Below are 23,950 nucleotides of genomic sequence, written 5' to 3' on the forward strand. Positions count from 1 at the left end.
GCTTGCTGAGTGGCTCTCCCCTCCTGGAAGGGCTGGTGTTCATTTTCCCTCCAGGGTGGTTCCTAAGATGAGAACTGGAGGCTTCCTTTGCCTTACAGCCTCCACACTGGAGTGTCTCAGCCTGCTGTTGGTGACATTTGGGGTTGGATAAGGCCTGCAGGTTCCTCCTATATGATATAGATTGTTGAGAAGTGTCTCTGGTTCCTTCATACTGAATGCTAGTAGCACCTCTGCCCCTCCACCCTTCACCCCGTCCTCCACACCCCTACCCCCACCCCCACTCTGCTTCTACCCCACCCAAATACTAAGATTATAAAGTATGTTCTAAATACCACCAAATGTGTCCTGGGGAAGATCCACTGAGCTGTAGGAGAGAATTCCATTTTTTTGGTAAAGTAAGGTTTATTCATGTGTTTTATGTTGTGTGTTTTCCTGCACGTATGTCAAATTTCATCACTTTCCGAGAGTTCTGGGCCACAGGCGTGCACCTCAGAATTCTGATAAAGTACTCCACAGAAAAGTGGTTTTGTTTCATTTTTTAAACTTCCCTTCAACAATATAAACTTTAAATAACACCATGTGTGCATCAGACTAGACACTTGATGTCTGAAAACCAAACCTGTGTGAGGTGGTGTGGTTGGTGTCAGCTGCACTGGGATGAGACCTCCCGAGCTGAGGCTTATATTACAGTCAGTTCCAGGCAAAGCTACTGTCAGTCACTTTGGAAGCTGGTTAGTGATAAACCTAGAGAGAGTGAGTTGAGGAAATGTTCTGAAATGTTTGTTGGGGCACAGGGGACTCTATTCAGGAGTGCGTATTTGGGGACTGGAGCGGTGGCTCGGTGATTAAGAGCCCTTGATGCTCTTGGAGAGGGCCCAGATTTGGTTTCCAACAAGGGGCTTGCAACCGCCTCTAGTTCCAGTTCCAGGAGATCTGATGCTCTCTTCTGGCTTCTTCATGTACTGGGTGCACATACAGTCTCAGGCAAAACACAACACTCATGGACATAATTTTTTAAAAATTAAAAAACAAATTCTATCGGAGCCAGTCATCGGCACTATGAGTTGATGGCCTTAGTTGTAGTGAAGTTCATGTCATGTCATGTAAGTGTTCTGAGCTATATCTGCCTTTAAGAAACCCACGGAGATGGTATGGTTAAATTAGCTCTCGTGGACATCATGGTGCATGCCTATCATCCCAACCTCTGGAGGCTGAAAGAGAGGGATCATGTGCTCCCGGTCGGCCTGGGCTACATAGTACAACTCCGAAGGCTGGGTGACATGCCTCACTGGTAAAGTGTCTGAGTGCTGGCACCATTGGAAGGAAAAAAACCCAATTCCCTAAAGTTGTCCGGTGTCACACATGTGCATCATGGTACATGCACACACACATACACTGCATAAGTAAAGCAGTAAATGATATTAAATATTATTAAAATGATAGAGAATGCTCTTCTCAGTTACTGCCTGCCACCTGTGCTCGTCCTGAAATTCAGACCAAAGTAAGTGCGTTCCCACTAAAGAGTGATCACAGATTGCTGGCCTCACAGAACGCGGCCAAAGTGCCACCTGGGAGCAAACACTGAGGCAGGCCACACCACAAACCACAAGCTCGTTCTTCTAATGAGCACCTTGGTTTCCTATCCCAATCATCCTAATTGGGATCCTATGGAGTTTAATGGAAGTGGTACCTGTTGGGCCAGGCCCTCGTTCCCCCGCACAGACTGAGTCTGTCTGGGTGAGCCCCATCCCTAGCTTCCATGGGAACAACAGTTCCATCTCCGGGTGACTGCTGGCTCATCTGCACTGAGGGACAGGAAGCTGCCCAGAGCTGGGGTGACCTCTGCCCCCTCCCGTTGTCTGTGCGGTTTGCCGCTGCAGGTTGAGTTCAGGCCCAGTGTTTCCCACTAGAGCTTTTTTTAGATGTGGTTTTTATTTATTCTTTAAAAAAAGATAGGTTTCTTTAGCATATTTAGTCTGAAGAGCTCTTAATTGCCATACTTAGAACTCTTAAATGTGAACATTTGTCAGGCATCAAAACAGCAGAGTGAAGAGTCGGACATGGGGTGGCTGCGCGCCGTCTCCTGCGGGTGCTTGGCCCCGGCTTTCTGGGCCCTATTAACCAGTGACCTAGAAACACTTCTCCCTTTGCTTTTTGGCGAATAAGCAATCTGTTTTGTACTCAGACCAGCGAACATTCAACTTTAAGCTCTGCTGGAGCCCTGCCTCTGCGTGTCATTAAGTGAGCCACATCCCATCTCACCATCACAAGGCGCATGCAGCTGTTTTTCTAAAAGGGTGCTAGCTTGCCCTCAGATGCAAAGAACTGTGGCCTGTGCTGTCCTGCATGATGTATGTCCCTTTGTGACCTGTGGATGCCCCTTGATCACTGAAGGACCAGGGACCATCCCTGTCTCCTCAGGTGGCCTGGGACTTGCTCTCTGGTGGAGCGAGGGAAACTCAAGACTACCCCAAGCAAACCCTACAAAGGCAGGGCTCTTCCTGTGTGTGTGTGTGTGTGTGTGTGTGTGTGTGTGTGTGTGTGTGAGAGAGAGAGAGAGAGAGAGAGAGAGAAAGAGACAGTGTGTGTGAGCGCACGCGCGCTTGTATTTTGGCTAGGAAGTAGGCTTGTGAGAAGTGTTAAAATTTCTAACCCAATGTGAGAGTTTAAAAAAAAAAAGATTTATTTCTGGATTTTAATCCCCGTTGCCCATTTCTATGAATAATCATTGTTTGTCTTGATGTGAATAACAGCGCACAGCACATTCAGCCCCCTGAGTGTTACCATTTCAAGCAACTGTTTTAGGCCTGTGAGGCATGTACTATTTGCAAAGTTGCGGGGATCTTAATAAGAATGGCAGCAGCCATAGTAATGGTTGGACATCTGTCAAACCCTCAGTGTGCCAGGGGTGTGCTTAAGGCTCTATGTGCGCTCGCTTGTTGCACCCATTTTACAGGAGAGGAGTCTGAGGCTCGGAGGCCACACAGCTGGTCTGTGACAGGCTAGGTTGTACACAGAGCAGCCCAACTCCCAATTGTTGGTTTACCTGGCTGTCGTTGAGGGTAGAGAGCTGTCAGTGAGTCAATCAGGTGTCTCATGTTGCTGCAGGAGGCTGACCTCTTTTAGGCTAGGAAGTTGTCTGGGGCAGCAGAGACAGAGCTTGAACCTGCTGGGTAGACCCTGAGCGCCCATCAGTCACCAGCTCCTACAGTCCTATTACCATGGCAACGAAGATGCGGCAGCAGCAGGCACTGCCATGTCGTGCCCCCCCTCCCCCCGTGCATTGGAACCTTTGCTTGCTGTTAGCTGGACTTTGTCCTTCACTGGCCACTGAGGGACACCAGATCCTCACCTACACCCATTGCTAACGCACAGGGCACCTGCATCTGCGTGTGAACTCCCTTCCGGTCTATGAAATGCCGGTGATGTTTCCTGAGCACGGGCATCCGGTAAATCCGGCCATGCTTAGTCGCACGCTTCCTATAGACTAACAGAAACCATTCCTCAGCCAGCAGGGTCCTCAGCCTCACCAGGCCTCATTCCCCTCATGTGTAACACGAGCATCACAAATCATATCCACCCCAGGTAGAGGTGTGTGAGGCATAAACGATTAAAGCACGTCTGGTGTTCAGGTAGAACCAGGTATGTCCCAGAGCTCAGAGGGCAGACGCGCACATCTCACGTTGGCCCCGCAACAAGTCACCACAAACTGAAGGTGTAAAAGGACACACGCTTGCTCTCTTGTGTTTCTGGGCTCAGGGATCCCAGTGGGGCTCTCTAGGGCTGAGGTCAGCTGAGATGAGGCCATGCTCTACCTGCAGACTTGGAGGAGTCAGCCTCCATGCCTTGCCCAGTGCCACGAGGTCACCTGTCTCTGAGCTGTGGATGGCGGTTCACCATCTCTGCATGTGGGGTGGGTGTGTGTGCGTGTGAAGGTCAGGGAACATGTAGCCCTTAGTGGGGTCCCTGCTTTTTATATGGTGTGAGATTAATCTCTTGCTTTGTGGCTCCATAGGCCAGGAGCTCAAGCCCTGAGCCAATCCCTCTCAGCCTGACGCCTTGTCTTCTAAGCTGTGCATTTATATTTCTCACCTGTACCCTGCCTCCGTGTTTGCCTTTCCATCCCCCACTAGGGCCTTTACCCTGGACCTGTTCGGGTAATTTAGGATAATCTCTGCATTTTGAGGTCATTAACCTAATCACAACCACAGAGTCTGCTCACTGGGTAGTCAGGGCTTTGTAGCTTCTGGATTTGGGCAGCTGCATCTTTGGGAAAGGAATGAGAATATCCTTTGGCCTCCTTCCTACCATAAGCTTGAGCTGGTTATAGAAAGTCAAACGGAACGGAACAGAATGGAACGGACAAGGTCGGAGGAACGACAGAGAACCTTACAGTGCTGTTACTGGAACCACTCAGTCCTGTCTGCCCTGCCTCAGGGCCAGTGTGGTTGCTGTCCCCTGTCCCCAGAGCATCCTTCTTCCTTGATTTTTATATCCCTAGAACCTCCTCAGCCTTCAGGTCTCAAATGCTACCTTCTCCAGGAAGTGTGACTTCCCGGGTCACACTCCCTTGATTAACTAAAGCAGGTCCTGGCTTTATGAGTGCCACCACCATGTTATCAGGTTACACCCCCCTCTTCCCTTCAAGAATTCTTTCTCATCTGTAAGCTTTTTGGAATCTTTCCTCCACGCCGCCTGATCTCCCTAGAAGGTCAGCTTCAGGAGGAGCCCATGCCAAGTGCTCTCTGCTGTGCGCAGTGGCTCCCAGTGAGTGTTGCCTTCATACCAGTTGAGTGTGTCATCGAAGGGAGCCCCGCCAGGCTTGGCCAGGCATGTGGCAGGTTCTTGTCTCACCATCCCACTGTACAGTTATGCAGACCAAGGCTCTGAGAAGCCAGTTCCGGCCCCCAGGGTTCCCTTGAATCTGCACCTACCTTCCAGGCCCTTGCTTTCCAAACACTTTCCCATGGTAACCACGCAGACCACTTGACATTTTATTTTTTTTAAATAATTATTTTTATGTTTAGGTCTGTCGTGTCGAGTCTGGACTCCCCTGCCAAGATTAGCTCCATGGAAAAGAAACTTCTCATCAAAAGCAAAGAGCTCCAAGACTCCCAGGACAAGTGTCACAAGGTATTTATCTCCACAGCCGGCCTCCGTCCTTGCTCCAGGATCCTCCAGTCAATATATGCCGAGGGATCTGCCGGGGGCCACTGCTGGCACTGAGCCTCCCGATCCGATCCGTAGAGAGCGAGGTGCCGCCTCCCTCGCTGAAGTCGCGCCTCCAGCAGCTCAGAGGGAGAGGAATCCAGGCCCAGACATTGCCATAAATCCTTTAAATCTTAACCAGAGGAGGCCCTGGATTAAAAAAAAAAAAAAAATCGGCCCGTTTCTCAGCATGACCCAGCCGGATGTCCACTTCTTCCGGCAGGCGGCCTGGGTCCTCACCTGGGTCTGAGACGCGTCCCATCTGCTCGGAGCGAGGCGAAGCGTGTCTTGCCAGTCCTTTAAAACTTCTGCTCGTGTCCCTGCGGCCACTGTGCTGGCTATGTTCTCGTCTCTTAATGCTCACTGTTCCTGCCCAGAGGCAACTCTCTGAAAAAAAAACATAATAAGAGAGACCACTGCTTGTGTGGGACACCTGAGAGTACAAACGAGTAATCCCCTCTCGGCCTGGTCCCGGATCTGTCCTCCAGGTCTTTGCAAGGAGATGGGGGGGACCAAGATGGATTTAGGATAAAATTAAACCGGCATCCGAATAAGCCAGACCAGTACAAAAAAAAAAAAAAAAGCAAACAGGTGACTCCCGATGCCGGTGGCTTCTGTGCTAAGTGGGTTAGAGAAGTGACCGTGCGAGCGAAGCAGGACTTGGATGACAGGACTGACCTAGCCTTTGGTGACTGTCTTTTTGAAGAACTGTATGCTCCTGGGCGAAGAAGCAATGGTATTTCCATCACAGCTCTTGGCGAATTAGCGGTAACCACCCCCCAGGCCACCAGGTGGCCTAGGGCCCACCCCATATCCCCAACCCCTCTTGACGAGTGACTGCCCCCACGCAACCCCACCCTACCCCCCCAGGTCCCTTTTAACCCGTGCGTGTGTTTATTTCAGATGGAGCAGGAAATGACCCGGTTACATCGCAGAGTGTCAGAGGTGGAGGCTGTGCTTAGTCAGAAGGAGGTGGAGCTGAAGGCCTCTGAGACTCAGAGATCCCTCCTGGAGCAGGACCTTGCTACCTACATCACAGAATGCAGTGTGAGCCTCCCCCAAAGCCCCCTTCTCTCGGAGGCGGCACTTTCCCGTCGTGTGTGTCTCATCCTGTTCCATGACAGCTCCATGAGGCACGTCACGGCCCGATGGCAGAGAGTAGAGAGACACCGAGTGGAAAGGCAGAGTTAGCGTGAACTAGGTGCGAGGCGGAGTCAGGCTGGAACCAGCACTCAGCAGACAGCCAGCGCAGGCTGCCGAGCTCCGCCAATCCCAGAGACAAGGATCACTGAAGCCTTCCGCAGAGGGTCCTGACATCCGTCCCAACCTCTCTAGTCTAGGCTGTGTCAGCTTTGAGGACTAAAGTCCCCAATTCGTGTCAGAAAACATAATTCGGATCCATCCGGAATGAAATTTTTTTATTCCCTTAGAAGCAGTGTAGCCCAGGAGACTTGGCCTCTGAGATCCAAGCCCTGTCATTATTTCCATTGCGACTCCATTCTTTTTTTTTTTTTTTTTCCTTCACAAGAGTAGACTGTCTCCTTCATTGTCTTGTGGACGTTTTCATTCAGGTGTTCTCGACTGTGCCCAATGAAACAGTCGTAAGAGGTGGAATCACACATTTATAAAGGTTTTTTTTTTTTCTTTTTTTTTTTCTTCTCACGAGGGAGAGGAAATCTATAGAATGTGGCTGATTAAGGATAACTGCTATGTTTGCCTTCCAGACTTGGCTGCCTTTCAGTGGTGGGTGAAGTTTACAGCTGTGTATTTCAGCTGTCTCTCTCAGTGCCACGGAAGCCTGGGGGGCGGGGAGGAAACTGATGGATCATAGGTGTCTAGGAGGCGGGTCAGGAGGCCGGTACCCAACTGGACTCTGAAATGACAGCCAGGTAGACCATGCAGCTGTTGCTTCTTTGAAACAGACGAATGCACCCGAGAATCTGGAAACGCTTTTTGTGTCCTAGATTACACTAGATAGTCGTGGAGGTGGCAGTTCTGACAGACACAGGATCTTGCTGGCTTTAAGTCCTGAGCATACAAGTGAGTAGGTGCCAGGATAAGTAGACAGTGCCAGACGATTAGCCGATAGAGTTTCCGGCTCCGCCCCCGTAAAGTTGCGAGCTTGCGATGACTGGCTTCTTTCACCAAGTAGCTTTTACAGGGCGAAAACTGGAACCAGCAACCCGCTGCGTGTTGTCTTCCGTGGCCCATCACCCGACACCTTCCTGGTGTCCGCGGAGCTCTCCTAATGAACCCTTTCAACCAGAACAGGGGATCTGCGGGACATCCCTATTAAACATCTTTGCTTTCCGCAGAGCTTAAAGCGAAGTTTGGAGCAAGCACGGATGGAGGTGTCCCAGGAGGACGACAAAGCTCTGCAGCTTCTCCACGACATCAGAGAGCAGAGCCGGAAGCTCCAGGAGATCAAGGAGCAGGTATGACCACTCGCCCCGAGCCTTCACCCCTCGCCCCAAGCCATGCGGCCCTCAGCTCACTCCAACCACTGATCTCAGGCATGTTTGTGAGGCAGTGGGAATGGGATACACCGGCAGGTTGTATGGAGACTGTAGCTTTGCCATGATTCACACCAGCTTGCTTGTCTATTCCCGTTGAAGGCCGCAACTCATAATATCTACTGTTTTTAATAAAGAACACTAATGGGGTAGCCTAGGGGTAGATCTGGCCCCCTTCCTATTTTCTGTGCCTATTTCTATGTCCCAGGCCAAGAGTGACTTTTAAATTCTTAAATGATTGGAGGAGAGAGGGAGAGAGAGAGAGAGAGAGAGAGAGAGGTTTTGTGACATGAGATTTTATAAAATCTAAATTTCAGTTTGCATAAAAGTTTATTGGAACACAACCATACTAATTTCCTTTATGGTGGCTTTTGTGCTATGGAGGCAAAAAGGGAGCCCTGTTTTCAGAGTCTGTGGCTATAGTGCTAACTTTTTTAACCAAAAGTTTACCAAACCCTGCCTTGGATGGTTCCAAAGGAAGTCAGTATTTTTAAATAGCTTTTCTGATTCACTGCCAGTTGACAAGAGAGACCAAGATCACTCATAGTTTCACTTATATATCTATTAAAAAAAGGTTCCTAGAAGAAAAGTCCGAGCCATTGAGAGCAGTCTGAGCTCACACAGTAAATCTGAGCATACATCCCTGGTCCTGCGTTTCCAGGAGGGCAGCGACCTTTAGAGAGCCCGCTCCTCTCTCCCCCTGTTTCTAAAAGGGTTTTCTCTGGCTCATTTTTATATCTCCTCTTTGTTTTCTTTTTAGCTTAGATTTGTTTTTTAAACTGTCTTTTTGAAGACACTGTAAAGAGAAACTTTAATGAGTAAGCAGAGAGCTGAGTTATCAGATGCCAGGCCACTCCTTCACTTCATAAAACCTAGTGGGACACTGACAGAAGTGAGCCTCCGGCTGCCGGGATCCACAAACTCAGCCACCCGGGGGCGCAACTGAGAGACGTTCCCGCAGATGGCTCAACCCCGATGTGTGTGAGGTGGCGACTCTCCTTGCCACCTCAATACGTTTTAAGTGATGGGTTGACAAGCCTCCTGTTGTGTAAGGACATTACAAATAAATGTGCATGGGGAACTTTGCAAATGGGTCATCAAGTCCTGGCACAGCCCTCCTCCGAGGCTCCGAAGGGCACACGCGTGCTCTGAGGCTTCTGACAGGTGACTCATCCACCTTTATCAACATAGCTTTTTCTTCTGCTCCATCCTGAAGGTTGCAGGAGGTAGGTTCTTTATCTCCCGTCAGCCCTTTGTGTTTGGAAATTAATTTAGGGGATATCCTGGGGAAATGAAAGCTGCCTTTGGCCACCAGAGGGTGTCCATGAGTTCCACAGAAAGAATTAATCAGGACATTTTGGAAAGCTCTGTGCTCTGGTGGTTGAGTTCAAAGAGGTGCCTTTGGTGATTCGTGTCACAGCCAGGTGCATGTGGAGTTTCAGATTTAATGACTGCCAAAAGTTCCTGTGCGGCCAGAGAAAACTTTTCGGTTCTGGATTTTACTTCTCTTCAAATGAGGATGTGTTTAAAATGGTGTTTTTTGTTTTTTTTGTTTTTTTTTTTTTAGATTCCCACTGTTTGTAGACACAGAGAATGCATTTAAGGCTTCCAGCAAACTCGTAGTATTTAGTTTTTGGTGCACTGACATCTCACGGATTTAGGATGAGCCCCCAGATTTTTCCCGCACAACTCAGTTTTTTGTATACCTGCTCGTTTTTGTTTTTAATCCTCTGTATTTTTTTTTTGTTTGTTTGTTTTTTTTTACCCAGTTATTTCTTACGGAGCATGCCCCCTCATGGTTTGACTCCAAAATCACAAAACAGAGTGGGAGTTCTCAGAAGTCATTGGAGCCCCCAGGACTTCCGGGGAGTAGGACCATCCCCACACAGTCACTGTAGGTGGACGGTCAGTTTCTCCGTTCTGACCCTTCAGCTCATTGCCATGAGCTGTTCCATGCTGAGCTCCAGCAGCCTTCCCAGCTGCCCTTGCAAACAGACTTGCTGGTTGGTCGGCTCTCAGCTTCCTCCTGAAGCACGGATTTGCTAAGCTGTTGGCTTTTCAGGATTTCCTTAGAGTCTCCATCATAACAGGAGACTGGCTGACAGAGGGTTCTTCTGCTGCCTGTATCAGCTGGACCAGGACTCCAGGAGCAGAGAGGGATGCTGTGGATTCTTGCTTTCCCTCCAGTGCAGGCAGGCAGCTCAGGAAACGGAGGCATCTGGGTGGTGACAGGGGTCAGGTGTGCAGGTGGACTTTTGGACTATTTTATTGGGTTTTTTATATCTCTACCTCCCTTTCATCTCTTACTCAACCCCAATCCCTTCTAACTCCCTAATTTAACTAGGCAGGGGAGAAAGAAGGTTAGAGGGGGAAGAGGGCATAGACCTTTTTAAACGACTTCCCTGCTGATTAGTTCCTTCCCTGCTTCGAGTTCCTTGGGGCAAGTCTAGTCTTCGTAGTCAGGATATCCAGTTTCTTCTTGTCTCTTTGCTCATGACCACTTGACAAACTGCAGCAACAGGAGCAAGCCGGGGGCCCCTCCCAGGGCTCTCAAATTTATACTCTCTCAAAAGTTCCCAGAATATCCAAATGTCACACACTCACATAAACAGTCTACAGCTGGCACAACCACACACCCCTGCTAGAGCACCAGGCAAATCATAATCACCTGCTGTGAAGCAGCCTCTTATCCTGCACCTGGGATTCAAACAAAAACATTTGCATAGCTGGGCTTTTTAATGAAACCAAAATTCTCACTACACAGGCGCATTTGTTCTTGTTCTGACAAACAAAAAACCAAGCCAAAACAAAAAACACCCCATAACAGTTATATTTTCTTTACAAGTTTAAGAAGAAAAGGGGAGTGTGGATAAAGGTGCTTGCCTTAAAGCATGAATGCCTACACTTGATCCGTGGGACCCACAGGATGGAAGGAGAGTCCTAAGTCCTACATACTGACTGTCCTTTGTCTTCCACAGGCCACACTGTGGTTCAGACAGACAGACAGACAGACATGCGTGCACATGAACACACACAAATGTCATACAGTTTTGTTTTGTTTTTAAAGGGTGATTTTTCTGGGTCTTTGCCCTCGTCACAGCTTGAGGGGGCTGTGTCTGCCATCAGGCTCCTTTTTATGCTCAGCACAACAGACTGAGGTGTCACAATAATGATATTTCCAACGTGGGACAATAATCTGGAGTAATAAACAGCCCACAGTATTCAAATATTTTAATCCTTTCTTGTATGTAGCCCAGGCTGGCCTTCAATTTGGATTCCTCCTGCCTCAGTCTCCCAACTGCTCAGATTTTGATTTTTTTTCCTTTAAAAATATTGAGCTTATAGGTATTGCTTTTATAGGCAACATTAACATTTTAATACTTATATGAATGTAGTGTTAAAGTATAACAATATAAAATATATGACTATGTAAGTGTATATTTGTAATGTATTTTTATGTGTATGTGTATTACATGTATGTAAATATGTCTTCTTTTTGGTGTTTTTTGAGACAGGGTCTCATATAGCCTGGGCTGGCCTCTACCTTGCTATGTATCTGAGGATGACCTTTGAACTCCTGGTCCTCTTCCTCTGGCTCCTAAGTGCTGGGATTGCAGGCACATGTCACTTCACTAGGCTCCTCCTTCTCCTCTGCCCCCCTGTCCCCCCCTAAAGGTTGAAAGGGTCAAAGGCAGGCCCAGTTCTAAGAGTCATGAAACTCATAAGGTATCCCCGGATAGGGGGATCTCAAAGAACCCCTTGAAAAGGCTATACCACTTCACTATGGCCTGTGTCCCAGGCCAGGCAACTGACATCCCGTCTTTTGGCACCCACACACCCTCTCTGGCTCATGCTTCCCACATAGGGTGAGTGTTGGCACCTGAACTCTAGGCTCATTTTGTAATGTCCTCTCCTCAGTGCCTGTCTGGGGTGAGGATCTGCTACCGTGAGGTCAAACAGGCACCGAACACCCTACTACCACAGAGGGATACCACACTGGGCCACATGAGTGCAGGGGAAAAGCACTCCCCACACAGGGATGACACGGATGATGGCTGCAGTTTGATCCCAGCACCCATGTGGTAGGAGAGAGAACTGGCCAATTGATGGCTGGTTTCTGAACTCCACATGCATGCTGTGGCACACGCTTGCCAGGAATCATGCACATCACACACACACACACACACATATATATACAGAGAGAGAGAGGAGGGGAGAGGCAGTGCTGTCATAAAACGGCTGGGATTGTAGTTCAGTGGTAGAGCATTGATCTAGTATATGCAAAAGAGCTGCCCCATCTACAAGGACAAAATAACCAAAGAGTAAGTTGCAAAATACCGACTTAAAAAGCACCTGCCACCAGTATCCTGTCTCAGTTGATGCTTCACCTCACATATGTCAGTGTAGTTCATGAACGGCAAAGACGGTGTCGGCTTCATCCCTGTCTTTGTCATGTTTGACCTGCCTGTTCCTGCCCTGGTCATGTTAAGCAGGCCTCATAATCTTCCCACTCAGCCTTCGGTTTTCTGTGGAAGATGATTTCTATCCTGGGTTCCGAAGTTTTTTCAAGGCCGTTGCCTGTTTCATTGTGTGTGGGTGTGTAGGGGGTGGGAAGCCTTTGATTCAACTGTTCTCATTCGGTGTTAAAATTCACTTTGGAAAACATTGAACTGTTTGGAACGGTTTTTAAGGCTTTTTGTTTCAGGGAACAAGATAATTTTTCTTGGGGGAAAAAGTCGTGTCTCCCACCCCCACCCCCCTCTGAAAATCACTCTGTCAGGGTCCAGGGTTTTGTGACTCCTCGAGATTTCTGGGTGACTCGCACTGCGCGGCATTAGGTTCAACCTTCCGTTTTGAGCCCAGAAAGATTAATGGTGAGAAACAGACATCGATGTTTCACCCTCCCAGAGGTTCCCTCCGAGGCTTCCAATCACCCTCGGGTTCCGACTGAAAGGTTAATTCCAAAGCTGGTACCATGTCTAATTCTGTCAGGACCGCTCAGCATCCGAAGGACAAATCCATAGCAATGAGCACCCTTGGCGGAGAAGCCCGCGCCTGCGCACAGTTTGTCTTTAGTCAGAGAAGAGCCCCTGTCTGTGCGCCTGCGCATCCCCGGGGGCTTTTCTGAATCCGTGCGGCCGTTTGCTCGGAGCATCTGATTCAGCACACAGGTTCCTGATGGGGTTCCTCCGGACATGTGTTCTGCGTTAAACGCAACTTAATGTTCTCTCCCCCCCACTCCCCTGCCTCCCAACACCCCTCTGACTCGTCTCTTGTCTCTAGATTGTTTGAGTCACTCTAGAAACAGTTGTCTCTGTCCATCCGTTCTTTGACACATACCCTCCAATGTACATCTTCCTCCGTGGTTGACCCGCACTCGCTCTCACTGCCCTCCTCTTGCGGTGGAGGTCTGCGGCTCACCTCCTGTCCTCTGTCCCGTCTTTAGGAGTACCAGGCTCAGGTGGAGGAGATGAGGCTGATGATGAATCAGCTGGAAGAAGACCTGGTGTCAGCCCGCAGGCGCAGTGATCTCTACGAGTCTGAGCTGAGGGAGTCTCGGCTTGCCGCCGAGGAATTCAAGCGGAAGGCTAACGAATGTCAGCACAAACTGATGAAGGTAGTCAGCCACCCTCCAAGAGGGGACTCCGGGGGCACGGCCCTGGATGATCTTCACAAGATGCAAGGCCACGCTGGCTTAACAAGTGTAGGTTGGAGACACAATGAGATTCTTTGGAAAACGCCCCATCTTTATTTATAGATACCATTATTTTTGTTTTGTTGTGGTTTTGGTCTCAAGAGGCCATGGAAGTACACTAGATAGTGACAGTGGGTTGTTGAGATGTCCCAATATGTTATCTTTTTTACTTACAGGCTAAGGACCAAGGGAAGCCTGAAGTGGGAGAATATTCCAAACTGGAGAAGGTGTGTCTTCTGTGATGGGGTTGACTAGATAGAGTAATTTGTATTTGAAAATAGTTGTTATATTATAAGTGACTGCTTACTACATAAGAATAGTTTTCTAGTGATGATATATTTATCTTATTGTGTAGTTAAGTTCGACCTATCTGCTTCTTCTGATTCCATTACCTAAGTGCTGGGATTTCAGTATTTGTGGATTTTAATATAACCCCCCACCACACACACACACACACACACACACATACCACAGTTTGGCTCGGGACAGGCCCATGCTTCTCTGACAGGCGAGTGTCCTTTCTATGTTAGTAAGTTCTAGAAAACAAACCCCAGAGTCTCCGCAGAAACCCGGAGGAAACAGGTGCTGATTGATGGCCGTGTGTTTTCTCTCCCCGGCTTGGGTTGTTTATAGATCAATGCTGAGCAGCAGCTAAAGATCCAGGAGCTCCAGGAGAAGCTGGAGAAGGTGAGTGTGGGTGACGCCCCCCCCCCATTTCCACGTACCAGCCTACCTCACCCTGGAGCAGTAGAGAAGAGAGAAGCCGGGTTAGTCACCAGTAGCAGAGACAAAGGGGTGGTCCGTCAAAAATATCGGGGTCCTGAGTTTAGGTCTTCCTTTGGAGGCATGTTTGCAGTGATGGTTTCTAAAAACCAAACTCGTGTGAGGCTCTGGGGCAGAAACCCAAAGGTGGCTTCTGGTGCCTTGGGAGGGAGGCTGGGGTAGTGCACATTTGTAGGGGAGTCTGGTTTGTTCTCTACCAGGACCATGAAAGGTTCCTTCTTGGGGACTCCCTGGTGTCCTAATGTGATTGTGTGTGTATGTAGGGGAGAGGGAGGTGCTGGCAAAGTTTGTGCTAATAGTCCTGTTTCTGTAGTACTTTTCAAACTTTGGTAGATTGCTTTAGCTTTATCAAGGAATAATTGAAAAACAAAATGAACATATATTTGGGGCTAGAGTGATGGCTACTCTTCCAGAGGACCTGGGTTCAATTCCCAGCAACCACTTAGCAGCTCACAACTGTCTCTAACTACAAGATATGGCACCCTCCCACAGACATACATGCAGGCAAAACACCAATGCCCATCAAGTACAGATAAATAAAAATGTAAAACCCCATATACATATAGTATACAGAATGGTGTTGTGATGTATATATTCAGCTGTGGCATGATCAGGCTAATAAACATCTCGGTCACATCTCGCCCAGCAAGGGGGTGGAGGAATCATGACATGGTTTCTGGTCAGATCATCTGTGCCGGGCTTGCTGGGTAGCTTAACAAGGGCAGTTTTGCCTTCCTTTTAAAAAGCACTCTGGTAAACTCAGAGCCATGACTTTGCTATTTGCCCCTTAACTCGCAGGCTTAATCATCTCAGGTCAATTTATAATAACAGTTACAGAAGGACTGGGTCTAAGCCCTGTACTTTTAAACATTTTTGTACCAATAGAAGAAATTCGTACTAATGAAAACCTTTATTTTGTATCAAAATAAATTCTGTACCAAAATAAAAAGAAAAGAAGTCTGATAGCCAGAGCACTGGCATCCATCCTCACCCTCTCCAAGCCACTGAACGTCCACGAGGCTGGACCACACATCCCTGGGAAGTTCACACTGTTCGCCACTGACAGTCTGGACCCATCCAATGTGTTTCCTTTTATTTGACCAAAATAGTGAAAATTAGCTTAAAATTACAAAAAAAGAAAGGAAGAAAGAGAGAAAGAAAGAGAGGAAGAAAGAAAAGAAAAAGTATTCTAACACATTTCAGGGTCCACCCTCTCCCACGTGGCACATTGCAGGTCTTAGAATCCATGTTTTAATTTCGTTTCCACTTTTTTATTTTACTGGAGTCTTGCTACGTAGCCCAGGCTAGCCCAAGTCCATTATCCTCCTCCTAGAAGCTGCCTTCACAGGCCTGTACCAGCTAACCGGCTGTACTTGCTAAAATCTCATTTCGTGCGATATGTATGAGGATGCTGTGTATGGTTTTTCATATGTACTATGAATATACTGTACATAATCATTTTGATTTGTTTCATAAATTCAGACAGTGCTGCAAAAGTTGTAGTGCAGGGTAGACCAAAACGAAAGTTAATAAACAACAAAAATCAGAGGCTTAGCCCCCTCTCCCTCTGTCTGTGTTGTGGATTGTCACAGACGCCAAGGCTGTAACAGTCTTTGAAAGGTCATAGGTCATATCCCAGCTCTGTCTTAGCATGTTTTCTTACTGTGGTTGTTTTCCCATTTCCCACAGGTAGAACGATCAGGAGGAAGTAGGTTAACTCGATAGATCAGCTCTTTGATACCTTTCGTTTGCTTCTGTGTCTATCATTAAGTTGGAGAGACAGAGGATTTTTAGACACCCCAAGAAAGGGAGGCGCCTCATTTATAACTACAGGACTAGTTCCAAATTCAGTGAGATTAAAAACCAGTGTTCCTAACATGCACGAAATAAGCAATAAATGAACGCTTCTTCTGAAAAGTGGGTCCGAAGTGATCAGTGTCTCCTGCTTTTTCCTGGGTTTTGTCTTTTCTTCTCCCACATAAATATGCGTTGACATCTGTGTCCTGTCCCCCTTTCTCCCGCCAGGCTGTAAAAGCCAGCACAGAGGCCACCGAGCTCCTGCAGAATATCCGCCAGGCAAAGGAGCGAGCTGAGCGGGAGCTGGAGAAGCTACACAACCGGGAAGACTCCTCTGAGGGCATCAAAAAGAAGCTGGTGGAAGCCGAGGTGAGCGGCAAGTGGCGGCGGGGCCCTCCTCAGCCTCACCGCCTGTTTGACCCTGGTTGTTCCTAAGGTAAAGAACTTGCTCCTGTTTGACCAAAACCCCTTTCCCTCTGAAGATCCCTTTGAAAGGCCTTAGGCCAGAGGAGATGGGACAGCAGGGCTGCTGGATGCTGTCCAGCCTGTTTCCCTCCGGCCTCTGAAGCAACCTCGGTGACTGTATCTCCTCCAGGCTCTCTGGCTGCCGCTCGGAAGTTTTGTCTTCTCCATTTTTTTTTTTTTTCTCAGTTTTTAACACAATGTGGATCTAACTCATCTGGTCTCCTCGGCTCCGCCCATCACCTGTGGCAGGCAGTGACTCTGGGCCTGTGTTCTGGGCCCTGTCCCCATCAGATTCTTTTGTTGTTGTTGTTGTTGTTGTTGAAATCAATTATGTAACTATACTGAAAACACGACCGGCTGTTCACTGTCAAATGTAAACAGTGCAGACAAAATAGGAGTATGGAGTGAGACGTCTCTACCCGTCTCTGCCTCTCCGCCACCCGTCTTCCCTCCCTTGTTTCACGCAGCGGATTGTGACACACTTAGTTTCACTGTCTTGTCTTTCCCCGGGTCTTCCCACTTCCCCACCGCAGTCTGCATGTGACCCTGCCTATACATGGCTGTCTGGGGTCTGTCCTCACCCCCCGCATTCCTGACCATTTCCCAGTGTCATCCTGAAATCCCCAGAATGTGTGTGAACAGTGTCTCAAGTTCAGAGTGACCCTCCATAACTGTCTCCGGAAACTACCTTCCTCTTGTAGTTTCGCCATGGCGGTCACACCCCCCTGCTATTCTTCCAGTTGCCCCAGCCTTGAAACCTTGGCTTGGCGTTGTCTGCTTGTCTCTGAGAGTTGCTGTTAGTGAGTCACCGAGCCCTATAAATATAAATGAGCTGACTTTCTTCCTTGCCCTCTGCTTTTGTCTCCTTCCTCACGGGCTGGACCCCTTCCCCTCTCTTGATCTCCAGCTCCAGATCTGTCCATCTCCCCAAATAACACACAGTGTAAGATTCATGAACCCCCAAGTTCTCCTGCCCTACCCTGAATCTTTAAGGGTGTCTATGTATTAGGTGTGCCCTGAGCTCTATGGGGCAGCCGTTTGACACCCAACCCCCCCCCCCCCCCCCCGCGCTGATTCTTTTCCATTCACTCTTCTCTACCCCACCCGTGCAGCGGTCCGTCTGTCTGGCCTCTCCTTGGAGCTCCTGTTGGGTTCTGACGAAGGTTGTTTCCTCTGAGCTTCCCTTAATGCAACTGTTGACTGTCGTGTGTATGAGTGGCCTCCTGCACCCCAGCCCTTTACCCCCTCCTCACTCCAAGCCACCCTGCAACGTCTCACTTAAGCTTGTCGCCCCCCATTACCCACACTTAAACTGTGCAGCCCAGCATCCCACTTCTTTCCGCCATCAATAACCACAACACCTGGGACCTTTTGCTTTGTGGTCCTACCCCGCCCCGGCCTTGCCCCGGCCCCGCCCTGGCACCCCCCCCCCCCACACACACACACTCCTAAGCTGTGTGTGTTTATTTGTGGTTTGTCTTATCTTCTCCAAGGGCAGAGTGCGTCATCTTCCTCTGTATTCCACATGACGCCCAGTGTGGTCCTTTGCAGATAGTAGGTGCTTGGTAAATATTTGAATGAATGAATGCACTCTTGCAATCCGCACAGCCAAGCACCGAGTCCTAGAGTTGTCACCTTGCCGTTATGTCAGGTGCCTGGGATTTTCCCCTCCACTTCCCGAGGGCTCTTCCCTCGGTGCAGGTAGTATGCCCGCAGCGATTGCTCCATTAAAACTCTCTGATTGATTCACGACCCACAGGAACGCCGCCACTCCCTGGAGAACAAGGTAAAGAGACTAGAGACCATGGAGCGTAGAGAGAACAGACTGAAGGATGACATCCAGACAAAGTCCGAACAGATCCAGCAGATGGCTGATAAAATTCTGGTGAGCAGGAACCAAAGGTGCAAAGTTAGCGGTCTCACAGGGAAGGGGGCAAGAAGGCTTGCACGCTGTCCTGTGGGGGTGTCACCACGTAGGTGGATGGAGAGAGAGGCGGTGTCAGAGAGAGCCACCTGCGGAGTGGAAAGGATGAACCAGGCCTGGACTTCTTAGCACTAGTTGACCGGCCACTGCAGTCTTTACTGTTCCCTGGTCTGCTCTCACCCGGCATCTTAAAAAATAGAATTGGCCTTTGTCACATGACTCGTTCACACACCCTCCTCTCAGCAGAGTTCTGCTTGGCTGTTAACTCAGCAAAACCAGTACAAAAAGCTACTGGGGGTTTAGACAGCTACGGCCCAAACTCAGATTCTCACTCTCAGAAAGGAAAGAAATGAGTCAGGAGGGTTGGTTCCCTCAGAGTAAGTAGTATCCGCCCGCCCGGGGTGGCTCTTCACCCACTCACCCCTCTGGCGGCGGCGGCGGCGGCGGCGGCGGCGGCTGTGTTTATTGCTTTCCCCTCGCCTCAGCTGGAGCATCCATCTCTTCATCACTCAGAGTCTGTCTTCGGCACTGATGACCAAATTAATGTAACGAGGGGATGTTGGCAGATGTGTTGTCTTATGTCCCTGGCCAGGGTGAAGGACCGCCTTTGAGCCTTGCTCCCAAAGTCAGAAGTTAGATGTCATGTCTGAGAGGCTCAGGGGTGGCTTGTAATTCATGCCCAATGTGCAGTTGTTCCCCCAGAAGGAGGTGGGGATGTAAAAAGGCCACTTCATCTCTCCTGTCACTTCTGGGAAGTGGGATACCCGTGGGCGTATGTCCTCGAGGATGGCTGACTTCCAGGTTTGCACAGTGTTGACCCCTCATAGGTGACTCTGTATATCACGAATGTTAAGTATGTTCTGGAGCAAATGCGAGAAGAGGAATTGGTTAAATTGTTGCACCTTGCCCTCCAGTCTCTATATTTATGTGCATATGTGTGTGTGTCCACACACAAAGACAAACGTGGTTGTCTGTTCTTTTCCGATCTCTTGTTCTGTCTTTAAAATCTCTTCCTGCCGTTGTCAGGCACGTGAGTTTTACTGTGAGTGAAGACAGATCCTGCCACTGTTACCCTTTACCCGGCTAACGAGCCATCAATGAAAGGTTTCAATTCTTCTGTGGTCCCAGAGGGTTTCCCTACTTAACGGTGACGTGTTCATTCATTCATTCAACAAATATTTAATGAGCTTCTACTATGCGCCAGGCCCTGTTCCAGGAGCTGGAAATGTAGCAGTGAACAGGGAGAGCTGCTCTGACACATATAGAAAAAAGAGACATTAAACAAATAACAACAACAACAAAGACAAAACCACCCACCCCGTAGTGAGGTGTGAGTGCCCTGCGTTTTAGATGCCGCCCATATCCTTGTCAGACTCAGCTCTCTGAGTGGTGGGTCTTCCCTTTAACCAGTTTGTAGATCTCTATCCCTGTTTCTGTGACATCTTATGAGGGCTGAACCGGAAAAAAGATGATTAGCAAGTGATTTGTAACCAGCAAGACAAGCAAACTTTCTTTATATCCGAATGTACCTTGTTACCCACCCAAGTGCCTTCGTGCGTGGCTGAATGTGCCCTCGTTTTAACAGAATGTGCCTCTTGCTCAAGACCCTTGTGCTCGGGCCGCAGAGTGTACAGGACACGGGCCAAGAGCGGTCCTTCGTCCTGGCATGGACCGGTGACGCTGGGAAACAGATCCCAAATATGCATGCTCTTCCGATAAGAAATTTCAAAATGTGTTATTGGGGCCCTCAATCATTCAAAGGAGTCTTTGCCTCGGGCCCTTTCGCGCACATGCTCAAAGCCCGTAAAATGTTTTTATTAATTAGACTCCTGTTTATGTCCAATTTCCCTGGGAGCATGTCTGGTGGAGCGCAGCAGACTTTGCGCACCTGGTCTTAATGGACAAGCTCGAGACTGCAGGGTTGTGGGTTTTTGTGAGCATGTGACTCTCAGAAGCTCCCCCCACCAGCGCCCTCCTCCCCTGCCTTCTGTTTTGTGGACGTATCCCACATGATTTCCTCATTCTTCAGAATTCTCCGTTGAAGAGAACGTGGGATATCAACTTCCCATGACCTCTGGTGTCCGTAATTAACCAGTGGGCCCAGATTCCTGGTTCTGTGCGGCCATGTCTGCAGTTAGGGTGCCTGCAGTGAATTGGATGCCGCCTTTTGTATAGGGCCGGTTTCTAACACACGGGCAAATGAGTTGCTGTAGTTTTCTAACGAATCATGAATTTTGTTGAAGGACAGACAGCCATAGAAGAAGCATGAGTGCTGTCCGTTCAAGCTGCTCACGCAACCCCAGTGTGTCTCCTCCTCACGCGTGTGCGCTGGCGCATTCACACACTTCACAGAAACACTGAGTCATGTGCCCATGTCCCAGGGTTCACACCTCCACATTCCAGTCATTGACAGGAGTCACTCACAATGCCAGGATTATTTTCATACTTGCTAATAATTGTAATTGCTTTCCTTTTTGGCGAGGGTTCTTGAGCAATGTTTAATGAGCGAGGAAGACCTCTCCCCCAATTGTTTATCTCCATAATACATCAGGACCCCTTTTCTTATTTAAGGCTGATGAACATCAACACCTTAAATAGCCTGAGGCTTAAGACAGTGGTCAGGGTCTTTGTGCTGTACGGAACCTAATGCTGTCTTGTTACCTTTATTTCTCTGTGTAAAGTCAAGCTGCTGCCTGTCTTGACCTGTCACACCATCTCATCTCTGATCCCAGCCTCACAGCCCACTGGCTGTGTGTGTGTGTGTGTGTGTGTGTGTGCGCGCGCGCACGTGTTGGGAGAGCCAGAGCCACATGGTGGCGCTGATTTCCTTCCCAAGAGATTTAGTCTAGTGTTGCAGGAGCAACGTCGTGTGCATTGCCTGTGGCGGTCACGGTCCCTGTGAGTGTCTCGTGCCTGCCCGCCTTGGCACCCTTCCCTGAGCCCACCTGACTGACTGCTCTTTTGTGTCCAGGAGCTGGAGGAGAAACATCGGGAGGCTCAGGTCTCAGCTCAACACCTAGAAGTACACTTGAAACAGAAGGAACAGCACTACGAGGAAAAGATCAAGGTAAATCGACCTCCTCTCCATCTTGTCTGACCTTCCCTGCATAGCATCTGGGCATCTAGGCTCTCCCTGGGCCTCTGGGCTCAGCACTTGCTAGAGCAAAGGGCAGACCAGGGTTGTGGTTCCATCTTTATTTATTTGTTTTTAACCCCGCTATGATTCAGGGCATGTTTACCACATTCCACATTCTTCTTAGTTTTCTTTCTGCATCTCTGAATTGGTCATACTTTTGTTTAAAGTATGTCCTTAGGAACTTAATTCTGTGATGATCTGGGGTTGTTTTGAAAATGTGTTTGTTTTATCCTCATTTTTTAAGTTTATTATTTATTTTTTTACTTGCATACACGTGTGTGTATATGTGTGTTTGAGTTTGGCATGTGCATGTGAGTGCAGTGTCCAAGGAGGCCAGAAGAGGGCGCTGAATCCTCCGGAGCTCGAGTTACAGGTGACTGTGAGCTGACGTGGGTGCTGGGAATCCACCAGAGCAGGTGGTGCTCTTTCTTAACCGCTGAGCCATCTGTCCAGCTCCTTAGGTTCAGTCTTTAGAAATGGCGTGTATTTATGGTACAAAACACTGATATCCATTAGGACATTTTTTTATATGTCTGTCTTTTACGTGCTTCACATTTCTGGCATTACCCTCTCTTGTGTCTGACCCCCCTTTTGGTTTCCTTCTCTTTCGCTCCTGCTTTCCCCCAACTCCTTCTGTCCCACCCCCTTCTCCTCCAATTCAGTCTCTGCTGCCTGTGTGCTTACACAGACACACACACACACACTACACAGACACAGACACACACACATGCACACACATACTACATAGACACTCATTTACACACACACACTACACACACACACACACACACACACACACACGCGCGCCTCATTCTTAGGTGCCACATTCTCCACTGGCTGCCCCAGTGCTCTATGGCTGTCTACCCGACTCTACTTTGGCTTTTATTTTGAAGTCACGTGTAAGTCTTGCTATTACCTTCTTGACAATGAGCCTCTAAGCTCCACACACACACACACACCCTTCGTGTTTTCCTCTGCCTAATTCTTGTAGGTCTTTCTGTGAGCTGTTGGGATGTTTGATGGCTTTTACTTTACTCCTGCTTGGAATTGATGATATGTTGAGTGCATTGGCACATTTCTACTCCACTCAGGAAATTAGTATTCCGTGTATTTCAAGTATTATTTCTCCATCTTTGTCCCTTCTTTGCCATTTTGAGAACTTGAATAGACATGTGCTAGGTCTCCAGGAATCCACCATCTTCCGTGTTTTCCTTTTCTTCATCTCTCTGTGCTATATCTACCGCTTTGCCTTCCACTTTGCTAACTCTCTCTCTTAACTGTATCTAAACTGCAGACCGACCAATCTACTGAGGTTTTAATGTCAGGGGTTTGCTTTATTCCTGGGAAGATATTCTGTTTGTTTCATTCTCAGGTTTACTAAATTGTGGACGATGACTTTCAATTCTACGGATTTATCTTCAGGTCTGCCTTTCAGTTCTTGAACTGCAGCGGGCAGAGCTGTCTGATAATTGGTTTTTTTGAAGACTGGCTTTTCACCCCTCTCTCTTTTGCTCTCTCATGATGTCCGTTCCCTTTCGTCTAACTGTCAGGCTGCCCATTCTCTTCGGAAAAATCATTAACGGGAACTTTGACTTCTGTCTTCTCTCAAAGCTTTTAAGGCTATGGAGCCTGAAGCTTAAGTTCACTGGGTTCAGCAAATGCCTCCTGTTAGAAACAGCTTTGTATCTTTCTTAGTGTGCCTCTACTTGGTTTTTGGTCTGAAATATTTTAATTCTCTTCCCACCCCCACCCCCTGAGAACTGAGCCTCGCTCATTGTGCATGACTTTGGTCATTATATCCTATGTGATCTCTTCCCTGACCAGACATGCTAGTTTGGGATTTGTACTGGCTCTCAGCTTTAATGACTTTATATGGTAGTTGCCTAGCCCAGGTATGTGATGACGGTAACCCCTGTGGAATCCACTCTGCGGCGGTTTGCAAGAGGATATCGAAGTGCCAGTTAGAAGGCATGTTTTGTCTTACATCTCTAACCCCTACCCCCAACCCCTGTCGAAGCTGAGATCCTTCTGTTCTGGGTGAACCTTGGCCCTTCTGATCCACATGCAGCTCTTATTGGGACCCATCGCTGCCAAGGTCAGGGTCTGATTTAGAACAGTCACCTTGACCACGCCTTCCTTTGCATTGGCACCCTGAAGAAAAAGGAGGCCTCCCGAGACTGGGCTTTATGTGTGTTGTGCAGTCTCCATCCCTCTGGCTAGACAGAACTTTACGTTATAGACCCCTGGGGAACATTCAGAAAAAGCTGTTTTCTTCTGCCTTCTCTACTGGGATCCACACAGGCGTCTGCTCGTTAACCTTTCTGCCTTGTGTTCTGGTTCCAGCTTGTCTAAGACCGTCTCTGTCACAGCTCTGGTCGTACCCTGGATTCACTGTGTTCTTGCTCATAATTTTAGAACCACCCTCAGAA

General features: G+C 48.5%; 1 protein-coding gene across 16 annotated transcripts in view; it reads left to right on the plus strand.

Moving 5' to 3' along the window:
* Positions 1-23,950, plus strand: part of Cit (citron rho-interacting serine/threonine kinase) — a 163,238-nt gene that overhangs the window by 75,252 nt on the left and 64,036 nt on the right. For 8 of the 16 annotated variants that reach the window (XM_085837073.1, XM_085837074.1, XM_021161971.3 and 5 more), the window contains exons 10-18: positions 5,028-5,133; positions 6,112-6,255; positions 7,524-7,643; positions 13,168-13,338; positions 13,593-13,643; positions 14,050-14,103; positions 16,225-16,365; positions 18,221-18,346; positions 21,357-21,452. In XM_085837073.1, coding sequence (XP_085693199.1) covers positions 5,028-5,133; positions 6,112-6,255; positions 7,524-7,643; positions 13,168-13,338; positions 13,593-13,643; positions 14,050-14,103; positions 16,225-16,365; positions 18,221-18,346; positions 21,357-21,452 — 1,009 coding nt within the window. Of the gene's footprint in view, positions 1-5,027; positions 5,134-5,233; positions 5,945-6,111; positions 6,256-7,523; positions 7,644-13,167; positions 13,426-13,592; positions 13,644-14,049; positions 14,104-16,224; positions 16,366-18,220; positions 18,347-21,356; positions 21,453-23,950 lie in introns of those variants that run through there. The other 8 variants (XM_085837079.1, XM_085837080.1, XM_085837081.1 and 5 more) reach the window with 3 other exon arrangements.

Source organism: Mus caroli, unplaced genomic scaffold, assembly GCF_978045245.1.
Source record: "Mus caroli unplaced genomic scaffold, Mus_caroli_1 scaffold_4, whole genome shotgun sequence".
NCBI lineage: Eukaryota > Metazoa > Chordata > Mammalia > Rodentia > Muridae > Mus > Mus caroli.